The sequence below is a fragment of the Macrotis lagotis genome, chromosome 1 (assembly GCF_037893015.1).
Source record: "Macrotis lagotis isolate mMagLag1 chromosome 1, bilby.v1.9.chrom.fasta, whole genome shotgun sequence".
In the NCBI taxonomy this organism is placed as follows: domain Eukaryota; kingdom Metazoa; phylum Chordata; class Mammalia; order Peramelemorphia; family Peramelidae; genus Macrotis; species Macrotis lagotis.
Genome location: NC_133658.1, coordinates 375,459,796 through 375,482,929, shown reverse-complemented (window position 1 = coordinate 375,482,929; position 23,134 = coordinate 375,459,796). Strand labels below are relative to the sequence as shown.

Below are 23,134 nucleotides of genomic sequence, written 5' to 3'. Positions count from 1 at the left end.
AATGCCTCCCTAAATCTTAATCAATGTTAATTACATATTCACTATATTTGAAGTCCTGTACTAGGGTAGGCTGGGTAGTTAACAAGAAAAGAAAGTGTCTTACTCTTAAGTTGGCCACACACCCCATGTATAGAGTTAAGAAACTCTTTATTGAGGTCTGATGATGTGAGTAGGGGGAGGATGTTAATTAGTGACCACATTTAAATAAAAAAAAACAAGGAATTCTTTTTGGAGAGAGAAACAAAAAACATTCAATTTTCTGAAATTAAGAAGGGACATATATCGTTTGTGTGTTTGTGTGTGTGTGTGTGTGTGTGTGTGTGTGTGTGTGTATGTGTGTTCTCTGACACTTCATGCCCTTATTTTGGGTTTTTCCCAGTAAAGATGCTGAAGCGGTTTGTCAATTCCTTCTCCAGTTCATTTTACAGATGAGTAAACTGAAGTGAATAAGGTTAGGTGACTTGCCAAGGGTCCCATAGCTAGTAGGTTCCTGAAGTCAGATTTGAACTTAGGTCCTCTTGATTCCAGGATTGGCACTTCATCTAGTCAATAATTTATCAACAATTGACCTTTATTCAGGTCAATAATTTAACTAGTGTGCTACCTAGCTTCCAGATATACATATATATAAATATATATATATAAATATATATACATATATATGTATATAATATTTGCATAAGTGTGTGTATGTATATATGTATGCATGTAAAATTCATATATGTGAGTCATATATAAGTAAAACAACATAGTAAGTATGTATATAAATGTAAATATCTATGAAAAGTAAAAATAATGTCTATAATGTCTGTATATATATATGCATTATATATGTGTGAGTGTGTATATATGTATGTATATGAATTTTTTTACTTTTATATACTGATCAATTAAGAGAAAAATCAAGATGGGAGGTGAAAGATAATTAGAGGAAAGGAAAGAGAAAGTGTGAAAGGGAAGGCAGTCTGGGTGGGTTGTGAGATCAATGTGTTATCATCAAAGTTAAATTGCTTTGTTACCCATTAGTGTTGCCTTCCACTTGGACTGAAATCAGCAGAGTAAGTTATTTAAATATGTTCTTACTGATCTTTGACAAACTGATTACTGTTTTTCAATTGAACAATAGTCACAGCTCTTCAGCAGTTCTATAGCCTTCAAGTGATATTGAAATCAAACACTTAGGTGGGGAGGTTGTTTTCTAGGTTTCTTTCTCTTTGGTCATAATTTAAAAAAAAAAATTATTCCAAACACCTGATAAAAATCAAACAAAGGACAGGATATCTAGTTTCCCATCTCATTGGGTTCTTTTTCTACCCTTTCCTTCTAAGACTCTTTTACCTCTCAAGGGAGTCTACAAAAAGTATATCATGGGTCTGCTTTTCTTCTCTCTCTCTTTATTCTTTCCCTTGATGATCTTAACACTTCCCATGGGTTAAGCTATTTTTTCTATACCAATGATTTCCAAGTCTATTTTTTGTAGTCTAAGGTCTTTCCTGAGCTGTAGGCTTATATTACCTGCTACTTACTGGACATTTCTACCTGCATGTCCCAGAAGTATCTCAAACTCAGCATGTCCAAAACAAAATCATTATGATGTTTTCCTCAAACTCATCTCTCTTCTAAACATCCCTAGTTTTATTGACAATACTGCCATCTTTCTAGTTTTATTCAGGTTTGAAGTCTTTGAGTCATGCTTAACAATTCCCTCTCTCTCTCAGCCCCCACATCCAACCTCTTGAATCTATTCCCTTTTTCCACTTACACAGTCTCTACGCAACTTCAGGCTCTCATTGGTCTCCCTAGCTCCATTGTGTCCTATCTCCAATATATCCCTTAATACAATAGTCAAATTGATAACCTTAAAATATAGACTCTATCACATCTCACACTTACTCAGAAAACTTCATAGCTTTATTATTGTCTTTAGGATGATATACAGTCTCCTCAGCCTAGCATTTGAAGTCCTCTACAAACTGATTCCTACTTTATTTTCTAGTCATTTCATAATATCATCCTCTCTCTCTCTCTCTCCTATCCCAAACATATTCCATTTCAAGCTAACTGGTCTGCTGTTTGTCATACATGAAATTATATTTCCTGCTTTCATAGCTTTGAACAAGTGGATCTCTATTTCAGAAATGCACTCTCTCCTCACTTTTTGCATATCTAGAGCCCTTGGCTTGTCCAATTGTTAGTATTATTTCACTCAGATTACTTTGTATGTATCTGTTAACTTCCCATATAAATATAAAGGGATTTTTTTAAGAATGGGGAATATTTAATGATTTTTTTACCTTTGACTCTCTAGTACTTTGTCCAAAGTAGGCACTTAAATGATAAACAAAATGGAATTACATAGAACCTGGTGACTGGATTTCCATAAAGACTTCCTCCAAGCAGGCTAGACATATTTCAATAATATAATGACATCAGGAGGCCCCTAGATAATACTACACATCTGGCCCATTTTCTTTCTCTGAAGAAAACAAGTTCTGATGGGATCATCATGATGACCATTTTGACAATTGAACAGATTGAGTAGAAAACTCGCATCTATGCAAGATGTGTTGGAAAAATAATCAATAGTTGTCTGGGGTTGGAGGGAGACATGCAAACAATATACTTTTAAGTTTAATCTTCCCCTTTTAACATTTTTCTCCATCATTTTTTGTACTTTTCTTTTTTTCATTCTTTTTTTGTTGTTGTTTTTGCAAGGCAATGAGTTTAAGTGACTTGTCCAAGGTCACACAGATAGGTAATTATTGAGTGTCTGAGGTCGGATTTGAACTCAGGTCCTCCTGACTCCAAGGCTGGTGCTCTCTCCACTGTGCCACTCAACTGCCCCTCTCCATCACTTTTTGAAATCCAAAAAAACCAACAAAAGAGTGTTTCAAGTTCCCATTTGAAGACATTGTTGATTTTCAAGGTATAAATACACAAAAATGTAACAGTTGGCTCTCATAAGCTGGCTTGAGTGGGCTCTAGAATACTTCTTCCTGCATGTATTACCCTTTAGATTCAAGCTTAGCAATATTTGTTGATCAACAAACAGTGTGGTACAATATTCATGTATTTCCTTCCACAACTCAGATGAAAATCTAGCTTACTATTAGTTGCTTAGTAGCATCTGACTCTTCATGACCCCATTTGTGTCTTTCTTGAGAAAGACTCCTTACCCAGCTCAAACAAGGTTTAATTACTTGTCTAAAGTCACATCTAATGTGTCTTGAAGTCAAATTTGAACTCAGGTCCTCTTGATTCCAGGCTCTATTCACTGCCTCACCTAGCTATTCCAATCCAACTATAACTTAGTAAAGCAAGTTCCAGGGAATTTCCAGAGCCACTAAGAAGTTGAGTGACTTACCGCATGGTCACATGGCTAATGAATGTCAGAGATGAGATTTGAAGGAAGTCTTCCTAATTCTAAGTCCTTCACTGTGCCTTTATAATGTCCTAGAACTTTAAGTATTACTGAGTGCTTTTACATGCATTATTATCTCATGTGATCTCACAGCAATCCTATGAGGAAGATACTGTTTTTAATCATAATTTTTCAGATAAGACTCAGAGAGGTTATGACTAGCCCAGACTCATATAATTAGTTTGGCAGCTAGGTGGCCACAGTGTGCAAGACTACTAGGTCTGGAGTCAGAAAGACTCATCTTTTTGAGTTCCAATGTGACCTCAAACACTTAGTAGTTCTGTGACCCTGAACAAATCACTTTATCTGTAAAATGAACTACAGAAGAAAATGGCAAGTCATTCCTCTACCTTTTCCAAGAAAATCCCCAAATAGGGTTATGAATAATTGGGCATCTAAATACTGTCTAAAGTAGAATTCAACCCAGATCTTCCTGATTCTAAGAGTGGTGCTTTATCTACTATTCTGTGCTATTTTTCTTCCTTTCAGATTAATGCCAGTCCCAGAAAAGTTTAGGCATCTTTAATCCCACATTGCTCACAGCCAAGCAAGTATAAGAGCAGCCTGCTCTACAGAGAGGCCTCCCCAGGGCTGCTTAACCATTTAGTCCAGAGAAGATTCAAAGGAAGCTTTCAGTTGAGTTGCTTGGATTGTTACACACACACACACACACATATATTATCTTGAACTACCACTGATGGGGAAATTTCCTTCACATCACTTTATAAAATGCAAGATGATAGAGTGTTGAGAATTGTACTTCAGGATTGTAAACTGGCCTTTAAAACTCTGAAATAAAAAATTTAATCTCATTATGGAGTAAACATAATGACTCCAATCAGTACAAAAACAGGTTGATTGTTTTAATTATGATATATTTTTGCCATTGTGTCTGAAACTGAAATACAGAGATACAGTATGCTGTCAGTTGGTACCCATCTAGACCTCCATCAGTTGGCATGACTCAAGCACTAAATCCAGTTTCATCAGCTAACATTTCTTCTTCACTCTGCAATAAACTATTAACTTACTCATCTGCAATTCAGAGCTAGCACAATATCTTTTCCCTTTTTATCTGTAGATGCTGGAAGTGGTAGTGATAGAGAGGTGTTCCTGAATGGTAGCTGAAGGAAGTTTCTCTCTTTCTTGAGGACAATGAGCAGAAGAAATCTATTTAAGATCAGCCACCATGTTGGTGTTTAATTGGATTTTTATACTGTCCTTGGTACCATGAACTGAGCAGACAGGGCCACCTATGTATGTAATATTTAAAATCCACAACAACAACAACAGCAAAAAAAGGATGAGAATTAGGAATAGTGCTGGTTACTTGTTGCTGAAATAGTAGAAAGAGCTCTAGATTTGGGGTTAGAGGGCCTGTCTTTGAATTCTTTCCTTGATTTTTTTATGTTATTTTATTTAATTTTTTCAATTACATACAAAGATAGTTTTCAACATTCATCATTTTGTATTTTTAAGATCACAGTTTTTCTACCTCCTTTTTCATCTCTATTCCCCATGACAGTAAGTAATCTGATATAGGTTAAATACACATAATCAAGTTTAACAGACTTCCATATTAGTCATATTGTAAAAGAAGAATCAAAACTAAAATAAAAAAAACTAGGAGAAAAGGGGAAAACCTTATAAAACAAGTTTTTAAAAGTAAAAATAGTATGCTTTGGTTTGCATTCAGACTACACAGTACTTTTTCTGTATGTACATGGCATTTTTCATCACAAGGCTTTTAGAATTAACCTCAGTCACTGAATTGCTGAAGAGAGCTAAGTCCCTCATAGTTGATTATAATATGTACAATGTTCTCCTGGTTCTGCTCACTTCACTTCACATCAGTTTATACAAGTCTTTCCAGGTTTTCTTGAAGCCTGGCCACTCCTGATTTCTTACAGAGCAATAATACTTTATCATTCATATACTTTAACTTGTTCAGTCATTTCCCTTTTGATGGGCATCCATTCATTTTTCTAATTTTTTTACCACCATAAAAAGAGCTTTTGTAAATATTTTTGTACATGTGGGTCTTTTTCCCTTTTTTATGATCTCTTTGTGATATACACCTAGTAGTGGTATTGCTGTATCAAAGGGTAAATACTCTCTGTTACTTTCAAATAGAGGCATACTGGCAAATGGTTATCTTCATTTTAACATTTTCTCCAACAGTTCCTTAAATCTAGACAATCAACAAAACAGTAAATCAAACACTGATTTGGAGTGATCGCCAATTTCTGAAATGTAAATGTTCACACTGAAAATTTATGGATAGTGATGACAGCTTGTTCCAGCACCTTGGACTTCCATTCCTTGGACTAGCAGTCAGGGAAATTTTGGTTCAAAGATGATTGTTCCACTGTGTCTCAAAGAAGAATTTGTGACTCATTTAATAAATTGGGGAAAACCCTGAATGAGTCACTTAAATTTCTTTCAGACTCAGTTTCTACATTTGTAAAATGGGGATTAAAAGAAGCACCTACCTCCTAGGGTTATTGTGAAAGTGAAATAGAAATCAAGGAAATGAAGCATATAAAAATGATTTATGTAAAATTCTTTTTGAATTCAGAAGCACCATGGAAATATGAGCTGTTATAAAAAGATAAATGAAAGATCACTGCTGTATTAGACAGACCAATCATCCAATATTGCCTTATCTCTACCCTATGATAACTCTGAAGAACTATTCCTCTGAATAAGGCCCAAAGGCCTCTTTTGGGGGACACCAAGTCACCTAACTGACCAGATGAAAGCAACTTAAGACAGGCAGGATTTCTCCTCTTCTGTTTCCATGGCCTATTCTCTTTGGGAACATCTTAATTTTCCACATAAAAGTCAATAGGATATGATTCAGTGTCTATTCCAAAGGTTCCTTACTTTGAATGAGCAAACCAAATGGGGGCCTAAGGGTCAAGGGCCTTTCTTTAAGCACTAGACACTCTGCTCTAGGCAAACTGACTGACTCTCTGTGCTCTTTCCCTTAAATTTGTCTAACTGTGATTTTGCCGACTCTGCATCTTCTATCTAGAATTTCCTTCCTCCCTATCTTATGTTATCAAATCCTTACCAACCTTTGAAGCACAAATCAAATAGCTTTCCTTCATGAAGTCTTCCCCTCAAATTTCACTTAGTACTTTTTCTTTTCATCTCTCTTGCCATAGGTTCAGTTGTTTTAACTATGTCCTTCTCTTCATGATCCATTTTTTGGAGTTTTTGTGGTAGAGTAGTAGTTTGCCATTTCCTTCTCCAGCTGATTTTTACATAGAGGAAACTGAGGTACACAGGATTAAGTGCCTTGCCCAAGGTCACCACAGCTAGTAAATATCTGAGGTTGAATTTGTCCTTGGATCTTGTTGATTCCAGACTGCTCCACTTAGCTGTCCTATTTGCAACTCTAGAATGCACTTATTAATCATTATCTGCTATAACTCTGTCTCTTTTTTTCTTTAGAATGCTTGACAGTCTTACCCAAATTCTCTTTTTCTTTTTCTTTTTTTTTTGTGTTTCTGAATTCAAAGAGAATTTTACATAAATCATTTTATATACTTCATTTCCTTGATTTCTATTTCACCTTCATAACAACACTAAGAGGTAGGTGCTTCTTTTGATCTCCATTTTACAGATGGGGAAACTGAGTCTGAAAGAGATTAAGTGGTTCATTAGGTTTTCCCCAAGTCCTTCCAGTCTCTCAACACCAAATTCTGTACATGCTTAATACAGTTGTGAAAGCAGTGAATTGAAATGAATAACTAAGAGGCTAGATAATATATAAACTGAATGACCCAACTATCCTCCCACCATATAATTAAAAGCTGAGTTGACAGACAGTGTGACTATCTATGGAAAGGTTTGACCTCAATCATACCTCAAAGTGCTCTAACTAATTGAGATGCTCTGCAAACACAATTCATTCCTAGGGTGCTGTAGTCTAATAGCAAACCTGTGAGTCAGTGACATCCAACATCCTTCTAGTGAAGAAGCAACAAATTAGGGCTTCATGTGAACAGGCAGAGAAACCTTCCAATATGTAAGAAAGTACAATTGGCAGCTTTAGCAGCTACCTTTTATTTGAGGTCTTCAAGCAAAGAATAGATAGCTAGTTGTCAGATATGTTCTAGAAGGGATGCTTAGTCAAGTAAAGATTGCCTAGAAGGGTCAAGGTCCCTTCTAACTCTGTGTTAAATATGAGCCTCAATATGAAAGGCTGCTGATGAGAACTTGGAAAGTAGAACTGTCAGTAATCCTTTTTCAGGATATGGAAAACATTGATTTGATTTCTGCATCAAGACAGCTTTTATCTCAGTAAGATTTTTAGTAGCATCAAACTTGCTTTGGCAAGTATTACGATGGACCTTACCACTGTCAAAGTCAGTTTTTATTTGAGATCTTAGACCTCAACATCAGGGCTCAAAACTATAGATCACTATAAAAGAGCCTGATATCTTGGGTCAGATCAACAAATTCTAAAAGTTAGCCAGTCATTTAACTACTTTGTGTCTGATATTTTTGTCTGTAAAGAAGGTAATACTAGTTGCCTGATCAACTTCATAGGGTGACTGTGAGAAAAACATTTTAGAAACCTCAAAGTCTTGCTGTAGAAATGTGAGTTGTTAATTATCACTAATGAAAATGATGTCTAATGATGCCCTTTCTCTCCATCCATCTTGCTGAAAGTTGCCTTGGAAAGCCCTCAGAAGCTCAAGGACTACTTTGCTTAACTGGATGATATTTTTTTATTCACTACATTATGCAGAGCAAGTGATTCTTTGGTTTTTTTAATTTTGGTTTTCTACTACTGTCCCATTTTTCTCTACTGGATGCAAGGTACCTAGATAATAGAACTGCTTGGAAGATAGTTTTCATTCTTTTTTTCCTGAAAGAATAAATCAGCACTAATGGGACTTGGTTCTCCCACCACCACCTACCTAAAAAGCCCATGTGTATATGAGTTCAAAGAAATTTTTATCATAAATATTAGCTTTAATAACTGACACAAGCTTCAGTAGTTTGGGAGGTCAGGAAAACTTGCCTAAGATGTATTTAGAAAAGAAATGAGTGAAGTGGAGTGGAGACAGCACTAGTCCCAGAGTTAGGAGGACCTGAGTTCAAACCCTGCTGTGTGACCTTGGGCAAGTCAATTAACCCCACAGCCTTGCAAAACCAAAACCAAAACCAAAAAAGAGGACTAATAATTAAATTGCTCTGCCTACCACCTCTGTGAAATGGGAAGCTAGATTAGAGGTTACTTCTAGCTTTAAATCTATGATTAATATGATTATGACTTCACAGCATTGTAAGGATCAAATGAAATGTAATGATAGGGGACATGAATTCAAATCACACTTCTGAGACTCACTACCTTTAAGACCATAGATAAATTGTAATACAGTAGCTAAGCAGCACAAATAAAAGTGTGGGATCTGGAATTGAGAAGACCTGAGTTCAAATCCAGCTTCAGACACTTACTAGCCATGTGACCCTGAACAAGTTGCTTAAACTGTCTGCCTCTGTTTCCTCAATTGTAATAAAGATAACAGCTCTTCCCTCATAGGGTTGTTGAGAAGATCAAATGAGATAATGTGTTTTTAAAATGCTTCACAAACCTAAAAGCAAAACATAAGTACTATCAATTATTTTTACTTAACCTCCTTGGTTTGTTTCCTCATTTATAAAATGAGGGGGTTGACTCAGATGGTCCCTTTCAATTCTAAATTTATCATCATACACTCATGTAAGGAAAGTCCTCTATAACCATTAAGGCGATATAAATTATTGTCAACATTTTAACAGTCTTCTGTTTTTTTTCCATTTTATAACCCATTTATTCCTTAGAATATGACATTTTATAGAATAAGTTCAGTAAGTTACATTTTTTTGCTACGGCTATCTCTTGGAGAGAAAGTCGAGGTTATGAAGAACAAATCACTCTAGACAAATGTGTCATCTTTTTTTAGATAAAATTAGTAGATAAGGAAATGTTTTAAGCAGATCTGATCTTAGAAAGCTAGAACACTTATAGCCCTTGATCTCATTTTTCATTGTCACTTGATTCCTTTCTTTTAATTGAATGTGGATTAGAGTGTGGGGCCAGGGACCCAGTCTGGGAAGAAGCAAGGTGTTCCATGGGCAAGGAGCCCTTTCCATGGGGTACAGGGTGGCAGGGACATTCTGTATTTGCACCAGGCTTCCCTGTCACCTTTATTAATGATGACAAGAGAGAGAGAGAGTCAGCAGGTGGCTAATGCAGGCTGCCGATGACGGTAATTGGAAGGTGTTGTTGCCATTCCGAAGGGCAGAGAAGTGGGACAAATGGGAATTAGATGTGTGGGGAGGGGAAAATGGTGCATGATGTCATTTGAAAAATTGGAAGCCAATCAATCAATGCAGTACCATCCCCGAGCATAGCTCATTGTTTGGAGTCAGGAGAGGGGATGGAGGGCAGGCCTGCTGTGGGGAGCTCTGGCTCATAAGGGAATGAAGGCTAGGTTTGCAGCATAGCATCCTTCCTTATCTGAAGGGTCTGTATGCACATATCTGAGGCTCCAGAGATGGCTGGCTATACCTCTCTTCCCCACCATAGAGGTTGGAGGTTTCCATGAGGTTCTTTGGCACATGTGATGAGGTATTCTGTGTACAGAATTGTGCTGGAGTATGGATTTTTTAGTATCAAGCATTCAAATATTGTCTCCCTTTTTTGGATTCAGAGGATTTTTGTCATCACCAGAATCTAACTTAATGTCAAACTTGATTTGCCTGTTTCTAATGTTAACAGATTAAATGATACTTTCCTTGCAGAAGGACAGATAGGGATCAGAGAGATGGGGAAGAGGAAATACTCTGGATGGTTTTCCAAGGTAAAGTTTCTTAGAGATTGTCAAATTCATAGCTTTATGGGCATGAAGTAGCTAGCAACTTGATATCCATCTCCAGAATAAAATCCAAACTCCTTAGTCTGATATTCAAGGCCTTCCACAACCTTACCTTTATCTCCAATCTAGGTTTTTTTTTTCCCAAGGACTTTCCTACCTAATCACCTTGTCCTAATTAAAGTGTCATTGTCCCCCAGGCATGCCTTTCCCATTTCCTTTGTCCTTACTATTCTCTACTTATTCTTATATTGTTGTCTTTTTCTTGGTTTCCCCCATTTCTCCTTTTGACTCCCACAACCATCCTCCAAAGCCCAATCTCTAGATCTATCTCTTCTGGCTTTCACTGAACAATGGTAGTCATGGTTTGCACCTAAGATCCTTTTTATACAAACCACCCAGGTATTTATCATAAAGTCAAAGAATCGAAAGACTGTTAAACAGCTTGTACTTGGATGTGAGAGCAAGGGATGTAATAGAGGCAGCGTTAGACTTGATATAAAGAGGAATAAGCCTTCTTAGTGCTTAGTCATCTACTCTGTTCCAGGCACAGCTCAAGTCTGAGAATAGAGAAAGGCAAAAGATAGTCCCTGTTCTCAAGAAATTGTGTTGGGGATGTTAAAAGAGTATAGGAAGTCCATCTCCCAACCTTGTAATCTGTCAGGGATGATGCCTTTAATTCAGTTTTGTGATTTTATAACTCTATCTTGTATTGCTAATCATTCTTTCATGTATGTATTTGTTTATTGATCATTATATGATTCTTGAAGGATTCCCAGATTCTGTTGTCCATTTAGGGCTACCAGATTATTTGTATCTTTGTCTTTGTGGGAAATGCAATATAGAATGTGTATAAAAATATATACAAATATGTGCAAGTATATAAACATACACATACACACATATATCATATGTATATTATATACATAAAGAGTGAGAGAAAGAGGAGGGGGGGAGAGAGACAGAGAGACAGAAAGACAGAGAGACAGAGACAGAGAGAGAGAGAGAGAGAGAGAATCAATGGGACTGAGTTAAATCTCATTCCCCTTTCAACCCTAATATACTGGAAGACTTTGGCCATGCACCTATCTTACTGATAGTTTTCTTTCTTCATCCTTAAAAAGAACATGGGGGGGGCAAACTCTAAATTAAATACTTCTCCAATTATGTTCTTTCTATTAGGTAGAACTATCTCTTCTTTTACTCACGGCTTTAAACCTAGAATTATCATTTTAAAAAAAGATGGAGAATATTTGATATAATGCATTAACTGTGTGTCCATGAGTAAGTTTATTTCTTCTGACTCTCAGTCTACTTTTATGTAAACTGGGGGTGATACTTGCTCTTTGAACTTTATAGGAATGCCCAAGTATGCTTTGCAAACTTAATTGCACTATATATGAATATGTTGTGATTGTTTTTAATTACCCTTAGTGATGCCTGTGGGAGTTTTCTTCCTTCATGAGATCACTGTTATAATCCTGGCATGGCCCCGGTCTTTCAAAGTTAGGGGGGGCAGATTTATTTCATTGAGTGAATGGCCCCTGGCATCAATATCCTGAGTATAGCTCATCCTAGGGTATGGTGAGTGGGGTAATTACCCCAAATGTCATGCTTTAGAGAAGTTTTGAGCTGTTCCTATCTGGACAGTGACTCAGGGAAGCATCTAGTAGAAAGGTTAACAATAATGGCTCTGGCTTACTGGTACAAAAAAAAATGGGTGGAATTCATAGAACAAAATTATCCCATAATTTTGATCCTGTTAAGACAAAGTCCCATATTCCTTTACAACCACTTGTCAAGTTTTGCATTTTCTCTGTGATTTCTTTCCTCCTTTAAGTCTGCCACTATTGTTCCTTTTAAATCTTATAGTATATGGATAAATATGTTGTGTGTAATGTGATTTTTCTTATTTCCAGTACTTCTTAGGTTTATGAATATGAATCAGTCACTTAGCTTTCCCAAGTCTGATTTTCCTCATTTGTAAAATGAACATAGCAGTAGTTATTGTTGCATTGTCTTATTCATGAACAGATTCCAAGAAAAACACTTTATGAAACTTAAAAGTATTCTCTAAACATGTTACTATTGTTTATGCCAGGATCATGGGATATAGATCTAGAACTGGAAGGAATTTCAGAGATCATCTAGTTGAATCTCCTCATTTTACAAATGTAGAAACTGAAACCCATGAAGGGTAAATGATTTTATCAAAAATAGTGGTGTATGGGGCAGCTAGGTGGTACAGTGGATAGAGCACTGGTCCTGGAGTTAGGAGTACCTGAGTTCAAATGTGATCTCAGACACTTAATAATTGCCTAACTGTGTGACCTTGGGCAAGTCACTTAACCCTAAAATAAAATAAAATAGTGGTGAAATTTGAACTCAAATCTTCTAACTCAAGCCAGTGCACTTCCTACTTACCAATATGTAAGTATTTTCTTTCTCTAATACAATATTATTGTAGTCATTATCAATATTTATTATTACTCAAGAATCTGGAATGGCCCCCTAATAATGGTCCTTATAATGATACCCCTTAAGATATGTCCCAACTCCATAGCTTTCTAAACAAAAAATAAAAAAAAATAGTCTATAATTTAGGTTGATAAAGATACATTGGAAGAGAGCAGAATTTCTTAAAAAGAACTAAGCAAAGAAGTTCCATTCAAGATACTAAAGAAAGCTGGAATGATCATCACCAGTACAATCATGGAAGGTATCTCCTCAAACTTTTTGAAATTATATTAATTAATTTTTTCTTATTAATATAACATTTATAAAAATTATCTTCTGCTGAGTTATTTCATTGGGTGCTGAAGAATATCCATTCTCCTAAGAAAGTGATGTATCCTGAATCATACAGATTTACATAGTTTTAATCATAAGTTAGGAACTGTCAAGAAGATGTACAAATAGACTAGCTTGGTTTCTATTCATTCATCTCTGAAAGTCAGGGAGACAAACCCAATGAACTTGAAGACTTCAAGAATCAATGTAGTAATAGAGCCTAGGGCTACCTGCATAAAGATGGTTTTCTTCTTCTGTAAAAATAACCATTAATGAGAAAATGTTTCTTGATGAGCAGTGCCAGCACCAGGAACAAGGAACAGTTAGCAAGGAAAATATAATTTACACCTTCCATAAACTATAGCAGCACTGATGGCCTGAAGGTAGCAACTCCACCTGTGTCTCTTGGATTTTGGAGTGGTTTTAGTTCAAACCCCAGCTTGCCCTAACATGTCATTCCAGATTTATAGTATAACCTTAGAAGACCAAGGATGGTTTTATTTCTGGCATCTTCTGCAACAAAGGTAGCTTGCTCATAGACCCATGACCACATACAACTTATAAAAACTTGATGTGTATTTCCTGAAATAAGCACATAAATTCCATTTCAAAATTTGCTGATGCTTTAGTTGAAAGAAATCTTATAAAAGACCAAGAATTCTATTATTATGAAGTCTTGCACAATGTTGCTTAAACTAATGCAATCCCTTTGGTTTAAACATCAAGGGAGTATTAACAGGACATTTATGAGTGATATTTTGGCTTGGATTTTGATTGCATTTTGACTCTCTTCCTTGACTATATTGAGTAGCCTTGGTCTTAAGGTATATTTTCCACTTGATTCAATATTCAGGAGAAAATAATTCTGAAGATTCAACTTATCTTTCTGGGGTAATGGCTATGTACCAGTTTATGCTAGAGAGCTGATCCATCCTGAATGCCTACTGTAGAGTTATTGGGCCCACAACAACTTCTTTTACAAGAACTGCCATGTTATAGCAGATGGAAACCACCAAGGCACATCATGATTGCAAAACCTCCGGGTGGCAACATCTCTGTTTCCTGGCTAAGTTACACTTTTAAAATACTAGAGCACTCACCACCTGTAACCACACAGGCATTATTATGCCAAAGAGTCCAGTATCAAGGATGTAGACTTTAGAAGCCTTCCCATAGATGGCTCCCCTGCCTCAAATGATGGACAGTATATATAAGAAGCAGATAAAGTCATACAGTTGTGGAATAACATTTTTGATATATTTGATTTCATTTCAAGTGTCCAGATTTTGTTTCTAAATTCAATTTTCCTGCCTCCATCACATATGGGTACATGAAGGATCTGTGATTTCTAAAGCATGGAGAACTCCCTCTGACTTGTAATTCATTGTCCATCTATGACTTAGTAATAATAATAATAATTATTATTATTATTATTATTATAATTTTTTAAAGCATTGAACTTGTAATTTCTTGGATAATGAAACCTTCTCAATGATGACTGGTACTTGCTACACAACTTAAATTCTGAAAATTGCCTAAAGCACTGAAAAAGTTCATTGTCTTGCCTAGTATCACATAACCAGTCATTGGTTTACACTGAGCATGAACTAGAGGTGCTGATTAACTAGAATTAACATCATCCATTCTACCTCCCTTGTGGGAATTTAGCCCCCTTTTTCTCTCCTTCATCAACAATGCCTCCATTGTTGCTACTCATGATTCTAATCTTATTCCCTTGAAGGGGAGGAGCTAATAAAGGAGTGGTATTTCTGGTCTTTGTTCTAGGAAATTAAATCAAAGGGTCATAGATTTAGATCTGGGTTGGACCTTACCAGTCAAAAAAGCAAAATTCTTCCTACTGGAGTTGAGGAAATGGAGGCCCAGAGAAGTTGCCACTTGTTCAAGGTCACATAGGTAGAGATAGATTTGAACCAATGTTTCTGGCTCCAAATCCAAGTTTCTTTCCACAATGCCACACTAAGTCCTAAGGGGCTACCTGAGATCTACAGATCTAGGAACTTCTATGGTCCTTAATTCTGTCAGGTGTAAAATGAAACAACTGGCCATGGATCAAATAGCTAGTAATTGTCAGAAGCAGAATTTGGACCCACCAAGCCCTGTAGTCTCTCTTTACCATGCTGCCTCTACCTACCAATAATTTCTGCTAAATAATATAAATGTCTTACTGATCTCAATTTTGATAGGCATGTTCTTGATTTCTTAAGTACCTGAATACTTGGCATGTTTGTAACTGAAAACATAGTTTCAGGGTCAAAGTATATATTTTGTTTTTATTGGAACTAAAGCTTTGAGAGTACAGCATTTCCCATCATTTGAAGACAGGCATGATACTGAAAGCCATAATTTCCTCCTCACGGCAGAATACTTAATGAACTAATCCACACAGCCTCCCTGGAGCCAGGCCAGGAGTTAGGGGAGGAAACTGCCTCAGCATGACTTCACCTAGGCAAACACATCATCCTAGGAAGACCTCCGATGAGGATCAGTACTTAGTGAGACTGAGTCACACATCCCTTCCTCTAGCTTCCTGAGATGCAAAGGGAGAGGGCCTTGAAAAAGGAACCATAAACTCTCTAAAGAGAAGAAATAATCGATAGGATGCTAAAGCCACAAGGAACGTTAGTAAATCACTTATTCCAAATCCCATCATTTTTATATAGAGGGAAACTGAGTCCTACAAAGGGAATTGACTCACCTAGCTTACTAGGTACCAAGGACCAGAGATTCAAACCCAGATCTTCTGACTCAAAAATCAAATGATCTTATCAACACATTCCATCCTCTGCAAGTCCAACTGGTGGTTAGCTGGCATGTTGTACTTTGAAACAAGAAGACAGCTTCAAATTCTGCTTCAGCTACTTGCTAACTGTGTGACCTAGGTACTCTCACTCTCAGGCTTAGTTTCTTTAGTATTTGGTTTTAATAATTCTTATCTCACAAGGTTTTGTGGAGAGTAGATAAATTGACATACAAAGTGCTCTGGAAATCTTATACAGTTATTAATACTGTTGCTAACATATGGGATCCTTCTTTCTCCAGCCTAGGACTTCCTTCATGGAAACATAGATTTAGAGCAGGAAGGGACCTGAAAAATAATTTTGTCCAAGTGTTTCATTTTACCCCTGACAGAATTAAGGACCAGAGAAGTTCCTAGACTTACCCAAGGTCATACAGGGAGCAAATGGCCAAGCACATATTTCAATCCAGATCAGTTGATTCTATACCCTTTGCCCTTCCACTGAACTATGCTTCCAGCACTGACTCCATTGGAGAATAAACCCATCTTATAAATTCACACAACACCCTTGAGTACAAGTGGGAGAACTACATATAAGTAGTTACTGGCCACATAAAATATAGATGATGGATAGAAGGAATGTTTTATTCCTTGCATCCCCCCTTGCCAAGTTTTTCTCATGACATCTCTTTGGAGCTTTATATATTTTATTTTATTTTGGTCTTGCACATGATTTGAAGTTACTATAGCAACATGTCACCAGCTGCTATTGCATAGTAATGTTAGCATTTTCATTGCTGGCTCCTGAAGTTTTAAACCCCCCAGAATTAACTTGATTCTCCAAGAAGCTCACTGCTCCTACTCCCAGCTAAGGGGGCAAGAGTCAGCTTCCCATGGGAAACACACCCAGTTCTTATCAGTGGTGCACTGGTCCTCTAGTGGCCAAACAGTGAGATAATCCTGTTTCCAAAGCACACCAGGCACCATGGGTGTTTGGGCTGCTAATCCAAATTTGGTCAGGGTGCTTGTGTTTAGGTAGATAAATGTAGATTTTAAAAATCTGACAGATTCTGCACTAAACCCTACTTGTCCCCTCCCCCAAACCTTTGTTAATTCACTCACAACAAAACAGTCTTATATTCCAGCTAATTAATTTTGAGCTCACTTTACTGACCCTTTTCCCCCTGCCCACTGTAAGTTGATAGTCATTCTTTCCTTTGGAAGTTAAATTCTCACTCAAGTGTATAGATCTCCAAGCTAATGCACCAATTTAATTGACAGGATTGGTTGTGCAATATAACTAGAGAGTGTATGGACACCAAGTAAGTCCTGCCACTGCTAGGGTCTGAGTATTCTCTCATCATCCAAGTGTCTCCTGTGATTACACTTATTTTTACATATTTGACCTAGTTTCAATCATGCACCTCTATGCTCCGATTCATTAAATGCATTTCAACAAGCCTAAATGTAGCAGAGGTGGCTGGGCTAGACTGTGCTTACTGCTCAGATACTGTGCTCTAGAATTTAATATGCAGTTCCCCGAGTATTGGTCTTAAAAGGCAATTTCCCCACCAGTCCCCTGGCATACTGAAGAAGATAGATGAGTGACTGCCTCATGCCTCAGTAGTAAAGATACATTGATCCCTGATTTGCCTCCATTGGGAGAATCTTCACAAATGGAGTGCTATAATCATTATTTTGGACAGTGGGGGTGCCCCCCTACCATTTTGCAAATTATTCAGTTGTGCTAATATTAGGTTATTATCTAGGATTCTGGCAGAGCTGGGAGTTGGAAGTCTAGTACTATAAAGTTTGAGCATTGTCAAGGTAGGAAGGAAGTGGAAAGCCACCATGAGTTTGGGGAGTGTCAGAGGACCTTGGAACAAATGAAATCCTGACATTGCCTTCCACACTTATTCCAGAAAGAAAGAAATGAAGAGAGAAAGAAAGAAAGAATAAAGTCTCAAACTTGTCCAAGAAAAAGGGAGTAATGAATGTCCTTTTGGGTATCTGCTACTAAGAAATTAGTAAAGGTCACACAAGTGCAATGTTAATGCATCATCCCTCTGTAATGTAGTAGCAAAGGGGATTTTTCTTTTTTAATAGCAGGGAAAGGGATAGTTTGCTAAAGCAGACCTGCTGCTATAGTGCCTTGTTCTGTCTTATATATCGATCAGTCACACAGATGTGATTTTTGACAGCTTTGATACTAGAAACTGACTAACCTGGAAAAAACAAATGATTCTAGTCAGAAGCAGGACACTGTCATTTTTCGTTAATGACAAAACATCAGAATATTTACTCAGTTTCTATCCACAGTTGCCCAAACTTCCATCTCATGGGGTATAAAATTGTTCAGAATTTCATCTTATTTTCCCCCCTATAACTTAGTTAAAAATAGAAGAATTAACAAGCTGATAAAAGTCATTTTGATTGCTCTGTGAGCAATGCCAGGTTGACCAACGACTTGCAAAGAGATAACGGTTCATAAAATGGTTACTTTCTGTAAATGGAAAAGGATATCCCTCTCTGCCCCCCCCCCCAACCTCATAGCACGGAAGTTTCTAAAAGCAAGGCTTGCTATAATCTGGCATTTCTGCTTAATTCTAAATAAATTGATCTAAAAATGATTGCTTTAGGGAGTGTTTTTTCCCCTTAAAATTCAAATGCCATTCGAAATCTCAGGCAGCCCCCTCATGCTGCCTACTAGGACAACCTGCATTTCTAACAGTGGTAGATTTTTATCAAAAATAGATATATATACACACATACACATCTACACAAGCACATGAATCCATAGCCCCCCACCCCCCTAGACTCATTTCAACAAGACCTTCGGAAGAAAACTATTGTCACATAGATTTTAACGTTTCCTCTTCTAAGACCATTAATAACAATAAAATAGATTTCTTACCTTGAGATGTTGGAATTACCTGCAGAAAATAGAGTTCAGTCCTGCTAAGCAGACAAGGCTTTGACTAGTCAGAAAATTGCTCCAAGAGAAGGTATATTAAGCCCTTTATATTGTAATTTTTCACTGTTTATATGCAAGAAGTGTAGTGGGTCTGCTCACGTAGGAATAAATGAAAAGCCGTACCATGCACAGCAGCTACCATGTGAAAGAAAAAAAGACCTCTAGTGGTCACACACTGAACTCTTTGAGAGAAAAGGAAGGGGAGGGGTGTAATGGGGGGGCAAGGGGGGAAGGGAGGGAGAAAGAGAGAAATGAGATAAAGAAGAGTTAAAAGAAAGATTGAAGAGAAGAGAGAAATAGGACTATTTACATTCTTAACTAGTAGACCAAATAATGTGATATTACAGACTTCAACAGAGACTCCTCAGAGAAACAAGCCTGTTGTAGAAACAAAACACTGTTAAGAGTTGGAAAGAACTCTAACTTCCTCAATTTTTGGATGAGGAAGCCAGTGCCTAGAGAGGTTAAAGGACTTGACCAAGATCTGACAAGAGTTGATGGGCAGGGTAGGGACTAGAAGGAGGTTCCCTGGCTAAGTGTTCATTCCATATTTTATTGAGTTGGTATAGTCTTAGAATTATACATGTATCAGGGTTTGTGGGGACATTTGATACCTCAGATATTTACTACCCCCTGGGAGCTTAGTTAAAGGGAGATATCTTATCTGAGGAATTTTCCAAGCCTCCATCAAAGACAGTTTTTCTCTTTCTTTGGGAGACCTGGGGACCTTCTTTGAGTTCTCAAGTGTTGCTGTTGGTCTGAGTTGCTAATAACATCAATTCTAGAATCCCTTGATGGTTTTGAACTTTCATTGAACATCTGGGATGAACCAACTGGGTCTAGAGAGAATATAAATTTTATTCCTTTTTTAAGAGGAGATGAATTTGAAAATCACTTTCAAAGGAGCTTCTACAGAACTGTCTTTGGGAGAGTGATTGAGCGAGTATTCATTGAATACTTTTCTGTGTAGCAGGAAAAAGGAGACCCCAGAGAGTTACATAAGTCATATAATCTGTAAGGATGCATTTTTTGTTCAATTGGTTTTAATAAGTTTTTTTTAATGAAGAATATCCTACAATAGTATATTTTCCTTCTTAAGATTTAGGCAATACATCTTTATTCAGCAAGCACTTGTTAAGCACCATGTTAAAAACATCTCAAGAGCAGGGACTGCCATATTTGTATTTGTATCACTCCTCCCCTGCCTGGTACAGTACTTGATGCACATTTATTCCTACTGCACACAGGGCACTCTGCTAAACTCTTGGAATAAAAAGACAAAAGAAAAACTAGCCCTGCCCTCTGGGAACTTACTTTCTAAAGAGAACAATCAGCATTATGGAGATCTATTCTGGTACTACAGTTGATTATGCAACTTTTATGAGGGTTCCCAGAGATTTCAGTCCTATTTGTACTTCTAAATCAGCCCTCTTCTTTTCCAGGGCCTCCACTGGACTGGGATAACCAAGGAGAGTGTTCCCCAAAAGTCATGCAGTAAGAGGATTTAGGACTGGGATTTTTCTTAGAGCTCACCTAGTCTGATACTCCCATCTCTCTTAAAAATGAGGAATCTGTACTACCTTTTTAAATATTGCTCACTTTAAAAAATGTTTGTGATTGCAATTTGAGTTACATTTTCTCCCTCCCTCCTTTCTTCCCAATCCCACATTAGAGGCCAATATATTATGTATGTATGCATGCATATATGCATGTATGTATATATATACATATGTGAATATATGTGTAGTTATATACTATCTATCTAGTTCTTTATATCAATTGTTTCTCTGGAAGGGGATAGCATTTTCCTTAATAAGTCTTATGTAATTGATATGTTTGATCATATTTACTCAGAATAGCTTATTAATTCAAAGTTACTCTTTGAACAATATTGCTTTGCTGTTGGTTCTGTTCATTTTACCATACATTATTTCATGCAATTCTTTCCATATTTTTCTAAAAACCATTCATTATTTTTTATTACATAGTAATATTCCATCATCATATATTGCAACTTATTCAGTCATTCCCCAGCTGATGGACATTCCCTCAATTTCTAAACCTGCCTATTTTCAGTTTCTAATTCCTGCCAATTTTTAATGCTGCACCAATTTAAGTTTCCATTCTTGATTATTCCAGTCTCATTGATCTTAACTTTCTCTTATCTCTTATAACCCTTACATTCTGTTCCATACAATTTAGTATTTAATCATATACTGAATTTGTATTGATTTGTTGTTTCATGGTCTTTAGTCTTCTCAACAAGTTTGTAAACTTTTTGAAATAGGGATCATGATATATACCTTAGGGAAAAAAAGTTAGCCACGAGTGACCAAGTGTAGGTCTGGATACATAATAGGTGCTCAATAAATGCTTATTGAGTATCATTTAGAGAACAATAGCTAGCTATAATTCATTTCCATTAAGGATGGGAAAAAAGAATAATGATACTTTATGTTTCTATTGCAAGTCATATCTATAAGATATCTGTAAAAGAAGGGATGAATGAACAAATTATATTTTTAAAAGCATTTATTAAGTGCATTCTCTGTATGAACTGCTGGGGATACAATTAGAAAAATGAGATAGTGCCTGACCTCAAGGAACTTGCATTTAATCCATCATTTGATTTCAGCTTCACACTCATCTTGTGGGATGGAAAGAGAATGAATTACTTTCCCCATTTCATCAGCAAGGCAATTGAGACAAAAATAACTGAAATGACTTGTCCTAGGTCACAGGACTGATCATGGTTGAATAAGAATTAGAGATCGTTTGAACTCCCTATTTAGATAGCCTTTTATTATATACCACAAATAATTAGGGGGGAGTGAAGCAAGCTCTGGAGAAGTATTTCCTATAAGAGAAGAGTTAAGAGGGTGAAATGTGATTGAAGGATTTTCCATCTCCAGGAAAGTTTTTTGACAAATGAATGACTTCCACCCTTGACATAGAACTTAGAACTAACTTAAAGATCAATTAGTGTGAAACATTCTTTGTCAACTGAAGTTGAGAGATGGGAAGTCACTATCACCCCATAAAGAATTAATGAGAGACATGTAATTAGGAGTAGGTTCTCCATACACCTAGTTCAGGGTTTCTGCCATCTATCCTACCTGAGATGACCCAGGTATGATCCTGATCAAAGATAAAGAGATTAGATGAGTTCTGAGGTTCTCTCCAGATCTGAAATGCAAGAGTTTGACATTATGATCTTATTCCTTCATTGATTCATGAATTTTTCTTTTTCTTTTTCTTTTTTTTATACTCCTCACAGAGTCATTTTGTGGCATGCATGACAGCTATCTTAAACCAGATGGGAGACCAGCACTATTCTTTTTACATTGAGACTTTCCAGACAAGTTCTGAACTTGTGGTAAGTTTGATTGAGAGAAAAGAGGGGAAGGGAATAAATGGGGACATCAGATTATGTGGGAAAGCCCCCCCATCATTCACTTTTAGTTTACTCCTTATCTCTCCAGTTCTAACACATAGCAGGCACTTAGTAAAGATGGTCCATAATTATGGGCTACTGATTAATATAGCAGACATCATTTAATTTGTATCAAGTTAAAGGTTAAGGGTAAGAATATGGTCAAAAAAGGAAGTGGTGTTTCATGTAGTGAGACCAAAGGATGAAACAGCCACAGTCCAAAAGTTTCACTGGTTCCCATTTAAAAACAAAAACAAGTCAAAAAGAAAAAATCTTCAGCAAAGTCAAAGGTGTTTATTACATTTGGGATTAAAAGGACAAGAATCATCCAGGCTAAAGAAACTTTAGTTAGATTGTGACTTGAAGTAATTGTGGGAATGCCTGCAGCTGTGAGAAGACATAGATAATTGAAATAAGTCATCCTCTTTCATTTAAGGAGCTCACCCCATTGGTGTGGACAGTCATTGCATTCATCTGTAGAGACAAAGAAACTAACAGGGAATATATATTTGGCCAAGAGAGGGGCTATATTTTTCTGAATTCAGGATTTTTTAAGTTCTAGTACCAGTTCTGTCAGGTATTATCTAAGTTCCTTCATCTGTTATAATCTCAGGCCTCCATTTTCTCATCTGTTTTGGTGGGTAACAGGATTCACTATTGTATGTTATGAAGGAAGGGGAAGAGGAAGGAATACACATTTATATAGCCACACTATATGTGAGGTATTGCACTAATTTTTTTTTTTAATATATAAATACTTTATTTGATTTTCCAACTATATGCAATGGTAGTTTTTACTGATCATTTTTGCAAGCTTTTGAGTTTTACAATTTTTTTCCCTCCCTTTCTTCCCTCTACCCGCCCCACTCAAGAAAGCAATCTG

At 36.7% G+C, this 23,134-nt stretch overlaps 2 protein-coding genes across 3 annotated transcripts in view; one reads left to right on the top strand and one right to left on the bottom strand.

Moving 5' to 3' along the window:
- Positions 1-18,952, bottom strand: part of INSYN2B (inhibitory synaptic factor family member 2B) — a 126,072-nt gene extending 107,120 nt beyond the window's left edge. The window contains exon 1 of the mRNA XM_074212451.1: positions 18,759-18,952. The gene's annotated coding sequence lies outside the window, so the exon portion shown is untranslated. The remainder of the gene's footprint in view (positions 1-18,758) is intronic.
- The window catches only part of DOCK2 (dedicator of cytokinesis 2), a 535,580-nt gene that overhangs the window by 396,248 nt on the left and 116,198 nt on the right, over positions 1-23,134 (top strand). For both annotated transcript variants that reach the window (XM_074212450.1, XM_074212449.1), the window contains exon 28: positions 22,096-22,194. In XM_074212450.1, coding sequence (XP_074068551.1) covers positions 22,096-22,194 — 99 coding nt within the window. The remainder of the gene's footprint in view (positions 1-22,095; positions 22,195-23,134) is intronic.